At 33.4% G+C, this 17,897-nt stretch overlaps 1 protein-coding gene across 1 annotated transcript in view; it reads right to left on the bottom strand.

Annotated features, from left to right (window-relative positions):
* Nf1 (neurofibromin 1) overlaps nt 1-17,897 on the bottom strand; it is a 394,222-nt gene that overhangs the window by 355,957 nt on the left and 20,368 nt on the right. Inside the window, exon 3 of the mRNA XM_089597624.1 lies at nt 15,714-16,032. Within this exon, the coding sequence (XP_089453750.1) occupies nt 15,714-16,032 (319 nt within the window). The remainder of the gene's footprint in view (nt 1-15,713; nt 16,033-17,897) is intronic.

Here is a 17,897-nt window from a genome sequence, read left to right as displayed (position 1 = left end):
TGATGGGCGCCCTTCCTGCTCCTCGGACACAACCATCGCGACCTTTCACACACACGGGCGTTGATTATGCCGGACCCTTGTGGTTTAAGGCTTCCCCCGATCGTGGTCGAAAGGTCATGAAAGGCTACATCGCGGTCTTCGTGTGTCTTGCTACTAAAGCAACGCACATTAAAGTAGTCTCTGACTATTCCACACCGGCGTTTTTAGCAGCATTTTGCCGCTTCGTGTCTTGCCGAGGACTTTGTTTACACATGTGCAGTGACAACGGCACCACTTTTCAAGGCGTTGACGCCAAACTTAGCCACTTAGTTAAAGAAACCTCTGCAGTAGGTCAGCAAGCTGCTTCCTCCCTGGCCAGTGAAGGAGTCAGTTGGCACTTCACGCCACCTTACGCACCAAACTTCGGCGGACTCTGGGAGTCTACTGTCAAGGCGTGCAAACATCATCTCAAGCGCGTGATTGGAAAGGCTCTCCTTACCTATGAGGAGCTCACTACGCTCATGAGTCAAATTAAAGCTTGCTTAAATTCAAGGCCTCTTGGGTATCTTAGCTCAAACGATGAAGACTCAGTCGTCTTAACCCCTGGACACTTTCTGATAGGAGCCGCCCTTATTTCTCCTCCTGACCCTACAGAACTGGATTCCAAAACTTGTCTCAGTTCCAGATGGAGGCACGTGCAGCAAATCCACGATCACTTCTGGTCTAGATGGAGTCAGGAATATCTCACTCAGCTGCAGCAACGCACCAAGTGGACGCGTGCTCAGCCCAACCTTCAAGTGGGAGAAGTAGTCCTAATCAAAAACGAGCTTCAACCTGCCACAAAGTGGCTCATGGGCCGCATCGTGCGAACCTTCCCAGGAGAAGATGGCCTATGTCGGGTGGCAATGGTCCGCACGGCCAAGTCTGAACTTCGTCGGCCTGTCAGCAAGCTGGTACCACTCACCGCTTCGTCAACAACCTCACTTCCAGAGAACCTAGGGTGTCCTTCCACGGCGGGCGGTACGCCCAGTGCCATCACTGAAGATTAAACATTATTCATTTATTGGCCATAAGCTCATCATTTTCTAACCACGTTTGTAATGGTAACTTAGTTTAGGCCAGTTGAGGCATTTCTTTTCTTTACTAGCAATGATTGTAAGCCACGATTCAAAATGTTCATTCAGTTCTTACTTTAATTTTCAATAGCTTCTACTGGAACCGTAGTACTTTATTAAGTAAACGCGCTGTAAGCCACGTTCAGCGGGCGTCATGTTGCAGCCGTTCTTTGTTTAAGGCCTATGGCCCCATAGTAGTCTTACTGCTCTGCTGACTACTAGCTGCGCAGTAGAGCCAATAGAAGGTCGAGCTATCGCGCGACTCTCTTCAGCGAGGAGAGCCACGCCGCTGCTGCTGCCCTTCTCAGTTTCTTCTCAGTTCGGAAGCCGAAAAGTACGGACGTGTCACGCGCGAGCCAGCAACACATATAGAGTTATACGTGCCCCTCGCCAACGTGGCCCTTTTCTTGATTTTAGAGCAGTTAGGGAGTATTTTAATAAATAAACATATTCATACCTAAATCTAACAAGCAGCTCGTGTTCATTGAGGTGACCTCTTGCGTCCTCCTTTTCCTTATCTCACCTGCCTGGACCACAGCGGGCTCAGCCCTAGCTACCGCGACTAAACAATCACAATCAAAAGTGGCATCGGCGCGCACACACTCCGAATCGCCAAAATAACCGAGGCCTAAGAAAAGTATGCATCCAGAACGTCAACGTCTCCGGTGTAATACCAAGAGACGTATATAGCCAGAGCACAACCTGCTTCAACACTTTGGCTGTTTTGTGGCCGTTTAACCATTTGACCTGGTGCCGTCAGAGAATTTGCTACTTCAAATGCAAGCCAGGGAAGACAGCCCTGCAGCCCTCCCAAAATAAGAATCATCTTATGAAAAACATATTTATTCGGAATCCATGCAGTTCATTTTGTCAAATAATAAGCTGTAAAAACTGAAAAAATATAATTGTGCTGAGAAGTACCGTATGTTCCTGATGCCATAAATTAATTGCTGGCCCTACAGGGCTGTTGATTTGCACTTTTTCACGTTATAATAAATGAAAAGGGCTATTTCTTTAAACCATCAACATTTAAAACTGACAAAAAATATATATTATTGAAAAATTACTTTTCCTATTCTTACAACTTCGTTACAAAAGCAGCCAAGTCCTGAAATCTCATCTCTTCATTTTTTATTGCCACAATGAATACAAATACACACTTTTCTACCTAATTAAAAATCTGAAAAATTTAACTGATTACTGTCTGGTAAACTAATCTTTTTTTCGACTGAAGTTTCAAGCAAACGTAACTGCTTGGATTCTTCAGGGTGATGTTCTCTGGCCTACTGTTGTGGCATCAGACTGATCGTGAGGAAAACTCAACGTCTAAAGCTTTAGAGCTAGTTGTCAAGCTCTTGAGATCTTTACCAACGTCTTCTGATGTTACACCGGCGACGTTAGTATCTACAGCACCTTTTTTTTGCAGAGCTCAGTCGTTTTGGTAATCTAAGATCGGGAGATTGGTTCGTGATGCTTGCCCGTTGGAGACTGTCTCGTTTGCTTGAGGTTATTTCTCCTTTATAGCTGTTAAATTTGCCCAGCGCAGACCTCAGAGAGCATTGGTGGCTCCTGGTGGAGTGTAGAGTCAAGAGAGTAATGTAATGTAGGGTCATCGATCGCTGGGGTTCCCAGCCTTGCGACGAACAACTCTACTCATGACATCTGCCAGTGAATGACTGACTTGGTTTAATAGTGGCCAGCTTTATTTGATCTTTTAGTCGACGAATCGTTGCTTGAAATGTTAGTAAACATCTATTTATTTGCAAGGTAGTTTAACGTTAGGTGGCCTTGAAAAGAACCGATGAGATTAATGGTCAAGTAGGGATCGTAAATACTTGTGATGACCTTAAAATGGCTCAGTAGTAATACTTCTAGCCACTACTTATTATTATTCTTCATAACGAAAAGCTGGCTGTGTTGGTAGCTTGACGTCAATTCTTTGAGTCTCTGTGAATGGAGACCATGCTGGAGGAAGGAACGTCACTGACCTAAAGAATATCTCGTCTTCGAGTCGTTCCCTGGATAATCAACTGCTCCTCGTTAGTCAGGAAAGTGGGCCTGGAGTATACCTTTACTGTGGACATGTCGTTCCAACGAAAGACTGAGGTGGCTGTTGTGGCTGCTTGAACTCAGGGTTATTCTTCCTGGCTTGTTTGTTATAATATAATCTGCTCTGATAGCAACACCAGGTCGGTTAGAAAAATGGCCATAAAATCGCAAATTACTAGGGTAGAGTGTGCTCTAGCTAGACGTCTCCTAGTATTTCACCGGAGACGTTAGCGTGCATAACGTCTTAGTATTGATGGCTACTCTTCATCACGGTGGTTCAGGATGAAGTTCGACATAAGTATCTTGTCCATTAGAGAACAGTGTCATCAGTAGCCGGGGTACTTAGCTGCATGATTTCCAGCTCTAAGCTTCATGCACTGTCAGTGAACGACTGCGTAATTGATATGTTGCTCGGGCCTATTACAACCACACTTATTTAGTTCTATTACAGGTAGCTTCAATTTTACGTCTAGACCACCTAGCAGATCCTACTGAACTAACAGACTGAGGCAATGCTGGTCCAAGCCATGGATATATTTTTTCCCCTAATGATAAAATAAGTTTATGTTTCACCCAAAAAGATTTTTTCGTGATTATCCAGGATCGTCTATGATAAGAATTTTGTTATTCTTTTAGCAAATAACTTTGAAAGTATCTTTTAAGTTACTATTCAATTAAGTAAGCAATTCATGAATAATGTATTTATAGAATGTTATTTTTCAGTATTTTTTTGTTACTGTAAAGCATACATTGTTAGCGTTAATACGTTTAACGAGTGATAAAAGTTATCTTCTAATTCAAGAATTTTATTTACATGAAAAAGTTTACTATTTGTAGAACGAAGTTCTTTATGTCGCGTGCTTGGGGGGCTGGAATTTGAAAAACAACAGATTTTCAGGAAACAGAAGTCACGTACTAGAAGTCTCTTCCTCCTAATTCATTTAATTTCCCCCTTTACCCCATCACCCTCACCGTCAGTACCCTACACTCTTCCCCTCACCCTGTCTCTTCCAACCATGCTGCGCTATTCTCCTCTCATTACTGATCAGATTTCATTTTTTAAATTACTTGTCATTATTTTCCATTCCATTTTTCTTATCATTTTATATTTATTTATTATTTTTTTTTTTTATTTAATTTTTTTATTTTGATTTAATACCTTTTTTTTTATTTTTTAATGTTAACCCTTCCATTTTGTTTAATTCGTCAATTCCTTTGACTTTTTTGATTTTGATTTTAAAGGACTTGAACCCATTTTAACTGAATTAATTTGCAACTTAAATTACCTTTTTGGCAGTCCACTGTATCACCATCAACGACTTTAAAGCCATAGCATTAATTTAATTTCGAAATATTTAGCTAAAAAAAAAAGCTAAAACTTAAAACTGAAAGTTGCAACTGAAAGTTGTAACTCTTCTTTCTTCCAGTGGCAACTTCTATTTACAACTCTTCTTTCAGTTGCAATTTCCAGTTTTAAGTTTTGGCTTTTTTCTTAGCTAAATATTTCGACATTAAATTGATGCTATGGCTTTGAAGTCGTTGGTAGTGATACAGTGGACTGCTTAGACGGTAATTGTAATTGTAAAAAAAATTATTATGCTTAGCTAGGGCCTAGTAAACGAAAATTGAAAAAAAATACTTTTAGAAAATCGTTTTAACTACAACAAACATTAAGACCGTCCACTATGTATACATCTCTACAGACGACTACAAAGCCATGGCATTAGCAAAAATTCAAAATTTTTGGGATGAAAAACAGCCGAAACTGTAAAAGCGCGTATCACAGTAAGTAATGGGTAAACTAAACCAGTGGGACAGTGGGTGCTTGGGCACCCAAGAATGATGTTATACTTCTATAACAGTCTGTGGCAAACGGCAAAAATCAAAATCGAAAAAGTCAAAGGAATTGACGAATTAAACAAAATGCAAGGGTTAACATTAAAAAATGAAAATAAAAAGCAAGGTATGGAATCAAAATAAAAAAATTAAATAAAAAAAAAGAAATAAATAAATATGAAATGATAACAAAAATGGAATGGAAAATAATGACAAATAATTTAAAAAATGAAATCAAAAAAAGGGATTGAAATCAAAAAAGACATTGAAAAATGAAATGAAATAAAAAAAAAAAGGAATTTAAATAAAAATGAAGGAAATAAAATTTAAAAAAAAAGAGAAAAAAGAAACGAAATGAAAAAAAGGAAATGAATTTTTTTTTAATTTAAAGAAAAAAGTAATAAAATGAAAAATGAAAAAAAAAAAATGAAATGAAATCAAACAAGACATGAAAAAATATAATGGAATGAAAAATGTGAAATCAAAAAAGGAAGATTGAAGAAAAAAAATAAAAAAATAAAATGAAATCAAATCAAAACACACATAAAAAAATACACACGGAATGAAAAAAAAAAAAATTGTATGAAATAAAAAAAAACGAAAAAAAGAGAATTAAATAAAAATAAAAAAAGAATTCAAATGAAGAAAATTTAAAAAATGACAAAAATTAAAAGAAACAAACCAGGGGGTATAAATGAATCATGGGACCACGGTAAGAACAAAGTTCTTTAAACATGAGATGAGTGCCAAAAAATAATTAAACATGAGATGTGTCTCGAAAAACATCATAAAATGAAGAAACACAATTTCTCAGATAACAAGGAGGTTGCGAGATCTATAGGAAAAATGGAGTTCTGTAAGAATGAGTACTGCATTTATGTAGTTCAGTAAAACAAAAACTTGAAAAATATATAAAAAGTAAAAATAAAAAAAATAAATTAGTTCAGTACTCATGATGGTTGAACTAATTTTTATTTTCTTATTTTTACTTTTTATATATTTTTCAAGTTTTTGTTTTACTGAACTACATAAATGCAGTACTCATTCTTACAGAACTCCATTTTTCCTATAGATCTCGCAACCTCCTTGTTATCTGAGAAATTGTGTTTCTTCATTTTATGATGTTTTTCGAGACACATCTCATGTTTAATTATTTTTTGGCACTCATCTCATGTTTAAAGAACTTTGTTCTTACCGTGGTCCCATGATTCATTTATACCCCCTGGTTTGTTTCTTTTAATTTTTTTTCAATTTTTTTTTATTCATACCAACATCTTCTATACATTAACTTTTATTATTTTTTAAAATAAAAATAAAGAGAAACGTTATAAACTAAATACAAAGCATTGTTGCACTAGTCTCTCTAAAAATATTAGATTGAAGAATTGTTTCTACAAAACCAACCATTTTAGCATTTTTTAAAGGTTTTGTAAGTTATAATGTTATGCTTTCTCTAACTTTCAAATAATGTTGCTCCTTAAACTGAATTTGATATAAATTTCGAAAAAAAGCATACAATTGTTCGGACCAACTATTTTTTTTTCAATTTTTTTTTTTCACAATTGTAAGTAAAAAGTTATTAACTTGTCAATAAAAATGTTAATAAAAAAGAATTGTTTTTTATTTGTGAATTTTTAATGCCAAAGTTTATGCCAGAATGTAAGTTTGTAGTGTCAATTTTCATAAAAATGCTAAAATTGTAAAATACAATTAAGATATTGGAATTTAAATACAATATTATAAAATATATTGTTATGAGATACAACCAAGGAGGAATAACGAAGCGGAAACTTTGACCTTGACCGGGCCTGTGTTGCTCAGATACTCTCGGTAACACTCACGGTAACGTTTATACACGGATCTTGTCCATCGAGACACCGCTGTGGCCAAGTACCACGGTGACCTTAGTTATTGTTGCTTCTCACGACCATCTCGTAGTAACACAAAACAAGGGAGGAGGAAATAATACACACGAAGTAAAGAGCACTCGCGAGTAATTTTAAAATAATACCTATATATTCAAAAAGAATATGAAATGAAATACCGAAGATTACTCGTGAATGTACGCATGTGTGCTTGTGTGTGTGTACACACTTGTCGAGCACGAATGCTCGACAAGCTCGCAGTGCAAAATCGCGGTACGGGCAGACTACGCGGGCTACCGGAGGGCCGCTGCCCTTCACAAAAGAATGGTCACCTGGGGACCGGTACTCACGGACGCAAGTGGTGACAACCCTCTTGGTCCTGGTGGAGCTGTGACCTATTCGCTGGGGCTAGTACTTGCTTGGGTTTTTACGTATCCTATGTCCTTCATATTTACCTCCCTTCTTTTTTTTCTATAATTACCATCCTTTTTCCCAAGTATGGGGCGTTTCACGCGAAACGTCACAGGCCCACCGCGCGAGCGCTAAAAGACACTGTTTTCAGCTCATTTTCTCGGCCTTATTTCTATCCTAAAAACATGTTGCAAATAGTATTTTCAATGTATTTTTCAGTCAGCTTTCCGATGGTATGGTTAGTTTTCCAAAAAAATTTCATCTTTACTGAAAAAAAAAATACAAAATATGCTATACCTCGAAAAAGGCATTTTAAAATTTTTTTTTGATAGGCTAGATGGAAAGCTGAGGTTTTTTTACATTGGAAACGTCTTTTTGCACAGTGTTCTCTCACTAAAAAAATTCAAGTAAAACAATACCAAAGAGTAGACGTTCGGCCGTCTGAACGCACGCCGAGGCCCGGCGCGGCGCCGCACCGCGTTCAAGTTAACTGTGAAAATTATTAATTTAGAAATACTTTCTTAACAAATATTTTCTATTATTTTTTAGTTTTAGATGAATTTCGAGATATAGGCTTTTTGATTTTATTATTTTGTTTTGGAAAAAGTTGATACTCAAAGCTCATAGATGTTTTTTTGAATTTCAATGTTTTATCATCGATTGGAATGACAGCATGGAATTGCAAAGTACCTGGTATTAATTTTGCGTCATAACATCGAAATTTGAGCTTAATTTTACATTTTTCATACAACTTTTTACTCAAATAAAAGACTTTTGTTTCTTTGCAGTAATTCTTTGCCCAGTCGTACAAGTTTTCTGCTGTCAAAATTCGGTTATTAGAGGAAACTCAAAGACTTGCACGTCTTGCACCTCTCTTCAAGTTGGCTCCAATACTATCACACGCTCTCTTTCCATGAGAAGTAGCAAAAAAATGTCATTCACAATCAATTTAAAAGTCTTTTTTGTGGAAAAGTATGTTTCTAAAATTGCTCTTACTTTTGAAATGTTGACTGGACTCATTAGTTATGTAAAAAATTTTCTTTACTACAAACTTGGATTTCAGTCAATTTATTATAACTTTTTGATACTCATGTACAGAAATTGTATCATGATTTAGGTTATCGGAAATAACAGCAATACTCATGTGTTGAAGCTTATCTTTTTCTTTATAATAAACAACTATAAAAATCAAAGCTTGGTTATTGATCCAATGAAAAGATTGGGTTGAATTCTGTATAACAAACGCATAATTTTGCGAAAAATTACAAGCTACAATAAATTCTCCCCGTTTAAGATCTTTTTTCAGTTGGTTAATAAAAAGTGATTGTTTTGTAGCAAAATAATCATGAGTTTTGAGTTTTGATAATTTTTCTACTAGTAAGTCAACGAAATCATGAGAATCCAAAGTTTGTGTAGCAATAGTACTGTCTGTTTGAAACCACGATTCATATTTGATTTCAAAAATATTATGTTTTTCAAAACATTCAAGAAGATGTGGACGTAACGTTGACATATTGGGACAGTCTAGACATTCTGCACCTAAGAAACATTTTTCAATAGAGTTACTGCACACTACTGCTTTTATACAGTCGTGGTAGTTTTTAAGAGGCAGTTCAGTATTCTGCGTTAAATGTTCCAGATCTATAGCTTCAAGAAATAGTTTAAAATTTTCAAAGTTGAATAAATTAAAATATGCAAGGCAATTATAATGAATTTAGAACTAAAATATGCTTTGTGTTCAGACGGTTCTTTTAATTCTACCTAAAAATCACATAAAAAATCAAAGATTCTTTTTTAATTATGCAATACTATATTAAGTATTAACGTGTAAGCATACTTCATTGTTAAATAAATAATTAAATGTTACAAAACTAATAATATTACTTAACTTGAGCGGAGCGCGGCGCTGCGCCGGCCTTTGGCGCGCGTTTAGATGGCCGAACGTCTACTCTTTGGTATTGTTTTACTCGAATTTTTCTGTGAGAGCACACTGTGCAAAAAGACGTTTTCAATGAAAAAAACCTCAGCTTTCCATCTAGCTTATCAAAAAAAAAAAAAAAAAATGCCTTTTTCGAGATATAGCATATTTTATGTTGGTTTTTCAGTTAAAATGAAATTTTTTCGGAAAACTAACTACACCATCGGAAAACTGACAGAAAAGTACATCAAAAATGCTATTTGCAACATGTTTTTAGCATAGGAATAAGGCCGAGAAAATGAGCCGAAAACAGTGACTTTTAGCTCGCGCGGCGGGCCTGGGACGTTTCTCGTGAAACGCCTCGTATGCGAGTCTTTGATGTGGGCTCCTTGCAAAGTTCTACTCAGACAACTCAGTCATCCATCATACTAAGTACTATTTACAGAGCACAGCGTTTGTCTTAAGCACACTAGAAAGATATTTTCTAATTTGAGGTGGGCCCCGTGGCTAGAGGTTTTAGTTCCAGTTGTTGCTACTATTGGCGCTTAATTTTTTCGTTTTTTTTTTTTAAACACGGGAAGTGCTTAAGATTTTAGTTTCACTTTTATACGGGCACTTCGGCGCTAGTGGTCACGGCTCACCTCGAACAAGCCATCTAACTCGCTATACTGACCTTTTTATAACCGACAGTGACTTTACCCAATGAGCTGGCCAGGTCTTAATTTTCCTTCAAAAAGTAAAATCAACTATTTGTTTTTAAAAATTGGATAAGTGGTGTTTTGGCACCTTGGGTACTCATTTCATCGAAAAAGCCCTAGAAAAAAATTTTAAAAACTCTCACTTCTACAGTTTCTATTAATTGATAAGTATGTACCGATTTTATTCATATTTGTGTTTATATCATGTCATATAAATACATGTAATTAATTATGAACTTTAAATTGTCATATAATAATACTAACAAAAAAGAAAGTTTTAATGCATTGACTACTTTATAGTTACTGACAAATTAAAATTTTTTAAGCATAAATGCAATATTTTTGTACATGTTATTATCTTAGTATTATATAAATATGAGTTAATATAAAAGAACCAGTATACATAAATTTCAATTGTTTACGATCTAGGTAGTATAAAAAAATAGATAAAAAAATTTCTTAGGTAAAAACGTGTTTAAATAGTGCAGGGTAAAGTGAAAAATAGGCGTTTGTAGATCTATGAATTCAGAAAATTGACCATTTTTTGTGGAATGACCCACACAAATTACTATGTGATATAGGGATATATATATACTCATCTATATATATCTTCCTATGTTGCACAGTTAATTTCACTATACCTTAATATTCGCTTGCCTACCCAGCCCCACGCTGCCTCACCCTTCCCCACAAATTACGATATTTTTCTTCTATTTTTTTAGCTTAATTTTACTGTAAAATACTTTCCCACGCATTACATAAATTGTCTATTATACTTTAATTTCTTATCAACAATACTACATTTATGTTTAGTTTTATTTCATGAGGTGGTAAGCCTCCGTAAATCGCTTTTAAAACCTTAACTTGAAAAATTAACTGTATATTTTCGTCAGATTCATATTGTTTAATTATTCAGTGCTCATGTTAATGCAGTTCTGAGGTGCCAGATCAGGTAGGTGTGAGCATGCAAAACTCATTAATTAGAAAATGAATACAATAATAGTAAACTTTAATTACGACTGGTATATCACAAATATTAAGAGTCTTAATTTTGTAATTAATATTTCCACTGAAAATAATTATATTCTGAATAATCTCTAAACTTGTGTAAAACAATAATATATACTGAACTTAAAGTGAATGATAACACTAAGTCTATGAAAAATAACAACATAGTAACAAAAAGTCAATTGTCACTGAGTAACACTATTCATTTTACAAGTACTAAGTATATCTTTATTCACTTGAGCAGATATAACAGTGAAAGTGTATGTGTACACTTGTCGGTGTGCATGTAACTGTAGAGAGTGTATCTGTGTGAGAGAGTTTGAACTAAGTAAGAGTTTCACTGAATTTAATCTTCATGAACAATACAACAATTGATAACAACATTGTTACAACAAAGGCACAAATGAAATATAAATGGTTGCATTGAGCCTTATCCACTGTATTTTGAGCTCTTCCGTGATGGATGGATTATATTACCCGCACAACACGTGTGTTACATGAGCGGTTTTTCTATAAAATTTACTCTATGAGCATATCAACTTGCACAGTATGTTATTGATACTGATATGGTACATATGATTAATAATTTAATATACTGAGTTTAACTACAACTAACAGTGCATGATGATTAACTAGCTTGAAATACTAACTGAAGTGAGTCTGAGCATTAACTGTCTGAGAACTAGTTGCCAACTAAAAATTATGAGTATATATAACGGTTTGTGATGGAAAAACGCGCGAACAGGAAAAGCAGACCAATCACATACGCCAGCGTGTCAGAAAAGAAGGCGCGCAACTAGAAAACATTGAAAGTTAGTCACGCTTGTAATTCGTGAGCCGTACAGTGCTGCCATCACATCTACTGTGGAAAATTGCGCGGAATTGGAATGAAAACTGTTGCTTCAAAATTCTGAACACGTTTGTTCCTTGTGCTGTCGACTATTTCTAATGCTTTTTTTGGGACCATTAAAGCCTTATCCTAAATTATCAAATCTTCTTTTAATTTTTTTCTTTTCGACTTTGATTCGAGGTATGAACGGTCAACATTATTCAAATCTAATGGTAAACAAAAAAATCTGTGACGAGTCATTCGTTTAAAAAGTAATATTGAGGCAACACGAGTCCATGCCATAGTTAAAATTTGTATAACAAGAAAAATAATGCAATATTTTAAGGTTTTATATTGGAATTTTTTTCTGAACCACAAGGACCATAGAAAGATTATTCTACTTTTTCCTTCATATGTCATTTTCGAAATCTTATTTGATCTGCATTCAATGTACCGTAAATATATTTAAACATTTTTGTACAAAATGCAATTTTTTATATAAAACGTTATTTTACTATTTTATTTCAAAAGGAAAAAAAATTTTATCAATGGCTTGGACTGGTATGGGCTCAGTTTTACTTCCTCATGGTGTGACCAGTCATAGAACTTTTCACTTACCACTGGATTTAAACAACAGTGAATGCTCGTTTTTAGAAATTGAATCTGAAAAAAAAAAAAAATTCAAGTTGATTTAATAATTTGGGATGAAGCATCTATGGTTCCCAAAAAAGCACTCGAAATAGTTGACAGAACTTTACAAGATTTATGTAATACAAAAACTTATTTTGGGGATAAACTTATAGTATTAGGAGGATATTTTCGACAAATTCTACCAATATTAGAAAAAGTAATAGAAACAAAGTAATTTTTGAAACAATAAAATCTCCATTCCTTTGGTTGTCGTTTAAAATTGAAAAACTAAACATAAACATTCGTTCAACTGATAAAGAGTTTTCTAAATTATTGTTAGACATACGGGAAGGAAACATCGAAACATTTATTGTACCAGAAAAATGGAAAGCTAATGACATATGTTTAAAAATTTTTGGCAAGAATATTAGTTTTTTAACAAAAAGCGTAATACTTACTTCTCATAATGAGTATACATTTTTATTGAACAATAAAATTTTGAATAATATGAATGAGAAATTAGTAAATTATTATTGTGTAGATCATGCTACGTAGAAATATGTTGATAAATCAGACAATAACATTCATATAGATTTTCCAATAGAAATTTTGAATGATATTCGTGAAGAGTTACCACTTCGTGAAATAAATTTAAAAGTTGAAGCAATAGTTATGTTGATAAGAAATTTAAGCATAGCAGATAGCTTATGTAATGGAACAAGATTAAAAATAACAAAAATATGAAAATTTAATTCAGAGTGAACTTATAACTGGATAAAGAATTGGACATTAAGTATTTATACCGAAAATGACACTAAACACAGGAAACAAATTTCCTTTATTATTTAATTTATACAGAAAACATGTTCCTTTATTTTTGGCATTTACTATGACTATAAATAAATGTCAAGGTCAAAGTTTCGATAATGATTGTAAATACTTACAGAAGACTTTGTTCTCTCATGGTCAATTATATACAGCTTTATCAAGATGTAAAAATAAAAATGGTATTTTTATACAAATAGACTGTGAAAATGGTTAAGAATCAAATAATGTAGTATGGGACAAAATTTTTTAATATAAATTTTCTAACATTTATAAATTGGAACAGTTGAAAGAAATCAAATATTGTAGATACCAAGTTTTTAAAGAATAAGTTTTTACGTAAACAAATGTAATCTTTTTTAATTTTAATACATGACATGATATATTATAATTTTAAAATAGCACCATTTTGTTGAGTAAATTAATTTAGTGCATCTTCTTCAAAAATAATAATTTATCTAATGGTTTAGAATTGAAAAAGTTTAATTTGTAAACGTAAATTAATTTTTCTTGTTAGAAAATGAAAAATATTATAATTTTTGTTTATGACAAAAATTGTGCATTAAGTTGTTTACTTTTAAGAAAATCTCGATTTTATATGCATTTTTATTATAAGTATTAAAAACAATTATTTACGAATGTATTTTTACTTAAATTATGTGTTAGTCTAATATTATTTAGAAAAATTTCGAAGTACTTTAGTTATAGTGTTGTAAAAGATATGGGCATATTTTTTTTCATTCAGTATCCTTTTCAATTGTTTTTACTACATATTAATCCAAGGAATTAGTAAAAGACAGGTTATTTTTTGAAAAATAACAATAACATTTTTATTGATGTTTATTACTGTTAATTTCTGAAAAAGTTGACAGAGGGGAGTTCTGTCTTTTCATGGTTAGATAGGGCTAATGCCGAAAGCTTTTTTAACAAAATTTTTAATATTTAAATTAGAACACTGCTTGAATTTTTGTAAAAAATGTAGAAAGTCTGCTATAAATTATAAAGTATTTGTGTTTAAAAAAAAAAATCAAAAGTATAACTAAATTTTTAAGAAATTCAGATGAAAACTTTCAACGTTCAAAAATGTATCATTTTATAAAAATTTTAGTCGAACTTTTGGAAAACTTCCATGGTTTAGATTATTAATATTATTATGTAAGTTTTTAGATGATGCATTTGTTTCTATTATGTTATAATAATGTGTGTTTCGATCATTGAAAATTACGTAGTACTAAAATAATACAAATCGTATAGTACTAAAATAGTACAAACTGTTGAGTTTTGCAGTTCATAAGCGTAAATATATTTGTATATATTCGACGTATATGAATTTAATTTGAAAAGTTAAGATATCTTCTACGTTTGATTAATAACTGATAGAATGTGTTGCACAAAAATTTTTTAAGTGTAAAGTGTGACTACTTGCCTCATGGGCGGCCTGGAAAAATAGACTGATAACGATGCGTGGTACGTTATAATAGTGTGGGGGCATGGAGGGACAAAATGTGGGGCTACCATATTTTTCCGCTATGTCAAAATCACGAAAAAAACGAACAAATTTCATCGTATTTTGTGGTGGGGGGTATTTGTAAACAACTTTTTCTGAGGGGGGCTGTGGGGGTTCGTGTATGATATTAATTAATTTATACACACACATCGTGATTTATGTTTATTTTTTAAGTACAATCGATGACTCTGATTAGAATTATTTATTCATTAGATAAAAAATCTAGTGGTGAAGTTGTTCAAACATCGTTCTTAACAGATAATTTATTTGTTATTCTTCGAACCTCTTAAGGAATTCTATTATAAGTTTATTTACATAATATTAAATTTGTAAGGTATACTATTGTGTTAACAAGTCTTTGGTTTTAATGGGTAATAAATAGACACCTTTAATAATACTAAGTATACTTTATATATAAATATATATACGGATCAAACAATTACACCTAACCTACAGATGGGTACATTTGATACTGTACACCTCTCTCAATAAAGGTATAAGTGTAATTAAATCTTGCAGATTGCATTGACATGCAAGCAATCCTGGTTAAGTGATACAAGTTAAATTACATTATTAAATAAGGTTACACAACTAGTGAAAACTGTAGTAGGATAATCAACTTTTCTCTCTGACGTTGTAACGTTCTGCTGACTTTTATCTACCCATGTAACCGCAGCCTTTAGTATCGATGTAATAAGTTTATTTGAGAATTATCATAAAAATGTCCGGACTATGGAGAGAGTAAATACGTTAAGAACAATTAGGCGCATACATTTTATTCTTATGCTTGGAAAGTTAGAATAGTGTGGGGAGTCTGTGGGGGGCAGAAAAAACCTGTGGAGGCTGTGGAAAAAATGTGGGGCTAGCATATTTTTTACTATGTAATACAACAACTGTATAATATAGGAATATGTGTGTGCGTGCGTGCGTGCGTGCGTGTACACATATACAACAGTCTGATACGTATAAAGACGTTCTTACACAGTAAAAGCAACAAACAAGATAAAATAACTTTCATCGATTTTAAAAAAAACTATGCTTACGAAGAATCTGGCAGATTTCAGGCAGTAGTTTGTCCTTGACGACAGTTGTGTCGTGCCTGCCTATGTTCTCGGGCTCATGCTGGTCGAGACAACGCCACATTGCTTCAAGTAGCATTATCGCTGACTCGTAGTACTGTCGCTGTTGAAACACTACTCTGCCGCTCGAGTCAGTCGAGCCGTCACGAGTACGTTTTAAAAATTCGACCAACTTCAGCACAACTTCCGAAAAGCGGTGCCGTGATATTTGCACCAGATTGAGCTTAAGATCTTCAGCGTTCAGTCGCGTGTGTACTGGTTTCAATCCAGCTTTGTATGGCAGCTGCGGTAGAAATAAGCAAGATTAAATAATAGTGATACTTATTTGTTCTTATTAAAGTGTATTGAAAGAAGTAATAGCTATTTTGCACAAGAAAATAGGTTTAATACACATATCATCGGCGTGAGTTATGATTCATAAAATAAATTCACTTTAAAATCAATAATTTTGACTAAAGTAATCTTTTGTTAATGCGAGGAGGATTCAGATGGATCGGAATATTGAAAAACTCTAAGATTAATTAGAATAGCGACAAATAATTGCATTTTTCAACATTAAGAAAATAATTTAGTTAAAAAATTTCCTTTACTAATAAGTCTTTTTGATGAAATGATAAAAAAAATTAATGGATGTTTTAATCATCAACTAAATGGGGAGAGATTATATCGTAATTTTAAACGTATCCTGATTTGTCTTGTCATATTAAGTCACTAAAAGAAAAAAAACCAAAAAAAATTACTATGCTAGAATGATAAAATGGTGCTGTTCTGCCATCAAGAGTATAAGCTTCTATAGCTTTTTCAAGTTCTTTGCGCACCTTGAATGTATGTTTATCATCGTATTGACTCGGTTTAATGGCCTTCCTTGCGCATGAACTCCTTTGAATTTGAACGGCCTTGGCCTTGTTTACTACTTTCCGAAATATGTATCAATGCATATGTATGTACGTAGCAGGTGAGAAATTTATATTTAGTGTGTATTTATTTAAATCTGACATGCTTACATTATTTCATTACAATATAGGATTGAATAGGTGAACGTTATGTAGATTCCATCAAACTTGGAGCATGGATAATACTATGGATTTATACATTTTATAACCTTCCAGGAGGTAATTAAGCAGGACTAAGGACAGAATAGAAATGCTCTTGGTGTCAGCAATGCTAGTGCTTGAACGTGAACTATTTCGGAAAGGTTTTTGGGTGCCCACGAAAAGTGTACTTATCTTATGCTCTTCAAGGCGATTCCTTTTCACGAGGACTAGTTGTTTCCACTGTTGTCTTTTCGTTGATTCAACGATGATTATCTTAATCACAAGATAGTAACCTATATAATCGCGGAAGAAAGAAGTAAAAGAAAGGTCAGGGTACGAGCCCAAAAGTTGTTTCTACTACATTCATACATATACACACACCAAAAGCAAACATGAGATAAATTTACTCTAAAATTAGAATTAAATTTGTTGTTTAATAAATTTTGACAATCTTAAAATATTACAAAAGGAGCTTATCTCCTACGATAATGGACAAAGCAAGTCTTATGCGATGTAAATCTATTCGCTTGGTTTTGGTAGAGTTACAGAAGATGGACAGTGAGCTATAGGGTACGAGCCTACCACTCGCTATCGACTCCTTGCTGGAACTGCCGCTCTACGCTAATTCTTCTCGACGCTTCGCTTTGCTTATTGAGCCGCCTATTCTGCTACAATCACATGATGTCAAATATAATACGTATAAGTAATTCTATGTGTATACAATGATTTTAAATGTATAGGTTTTGTAAAAGGTTTTAATACAATACAATCGGAAAATTCCGTTACTAAAAATGTTTTAGTTTGAACAATAATTTTTATAGTTCAGAACAGTAATTGTTATAGTAATGTAAGTGATTTTTAGTGTTTGTACTATCAAAATTACTGTCCAGGAAATTGCGCAAAGTAAAAAGTCGCAAGAAAAAATAGTGACAGTAGATTATTATTCTAGCACAATATTTTAATGATTTTTCATCTTAATGTGGTGTATGATTAACTATGATATAACATGTATGTTTCCATGAAAGATAGTCATACTATTACGACTGTATATTTAAAATAACACTGTGTTCTAAATATAAAGTTGGAGAAGTTGCCTTACAATCAAGTAATGATA

Source organism: Copidosoma floridanum, unplaced genomic scaffold (genome assembly GCF_036245765.1).
Source record: "Copidosoma floridanum isolate Cflo_tuat_1 unplaced genomic scaffold, Cflo_Japanese_pri ptg000034l, whole genome shotgun sequence".
NCBI lineage: Eukaryota > Metazoa > Arthropoda > Insecta > Hymenoptera > Encyrtidae > Copidosoma > Copidosoma floridanum.
Note: the sequence above shows the minus strand (reverse complement) of the source record. Positions and strands in the feature narration are given on the sequence as shown.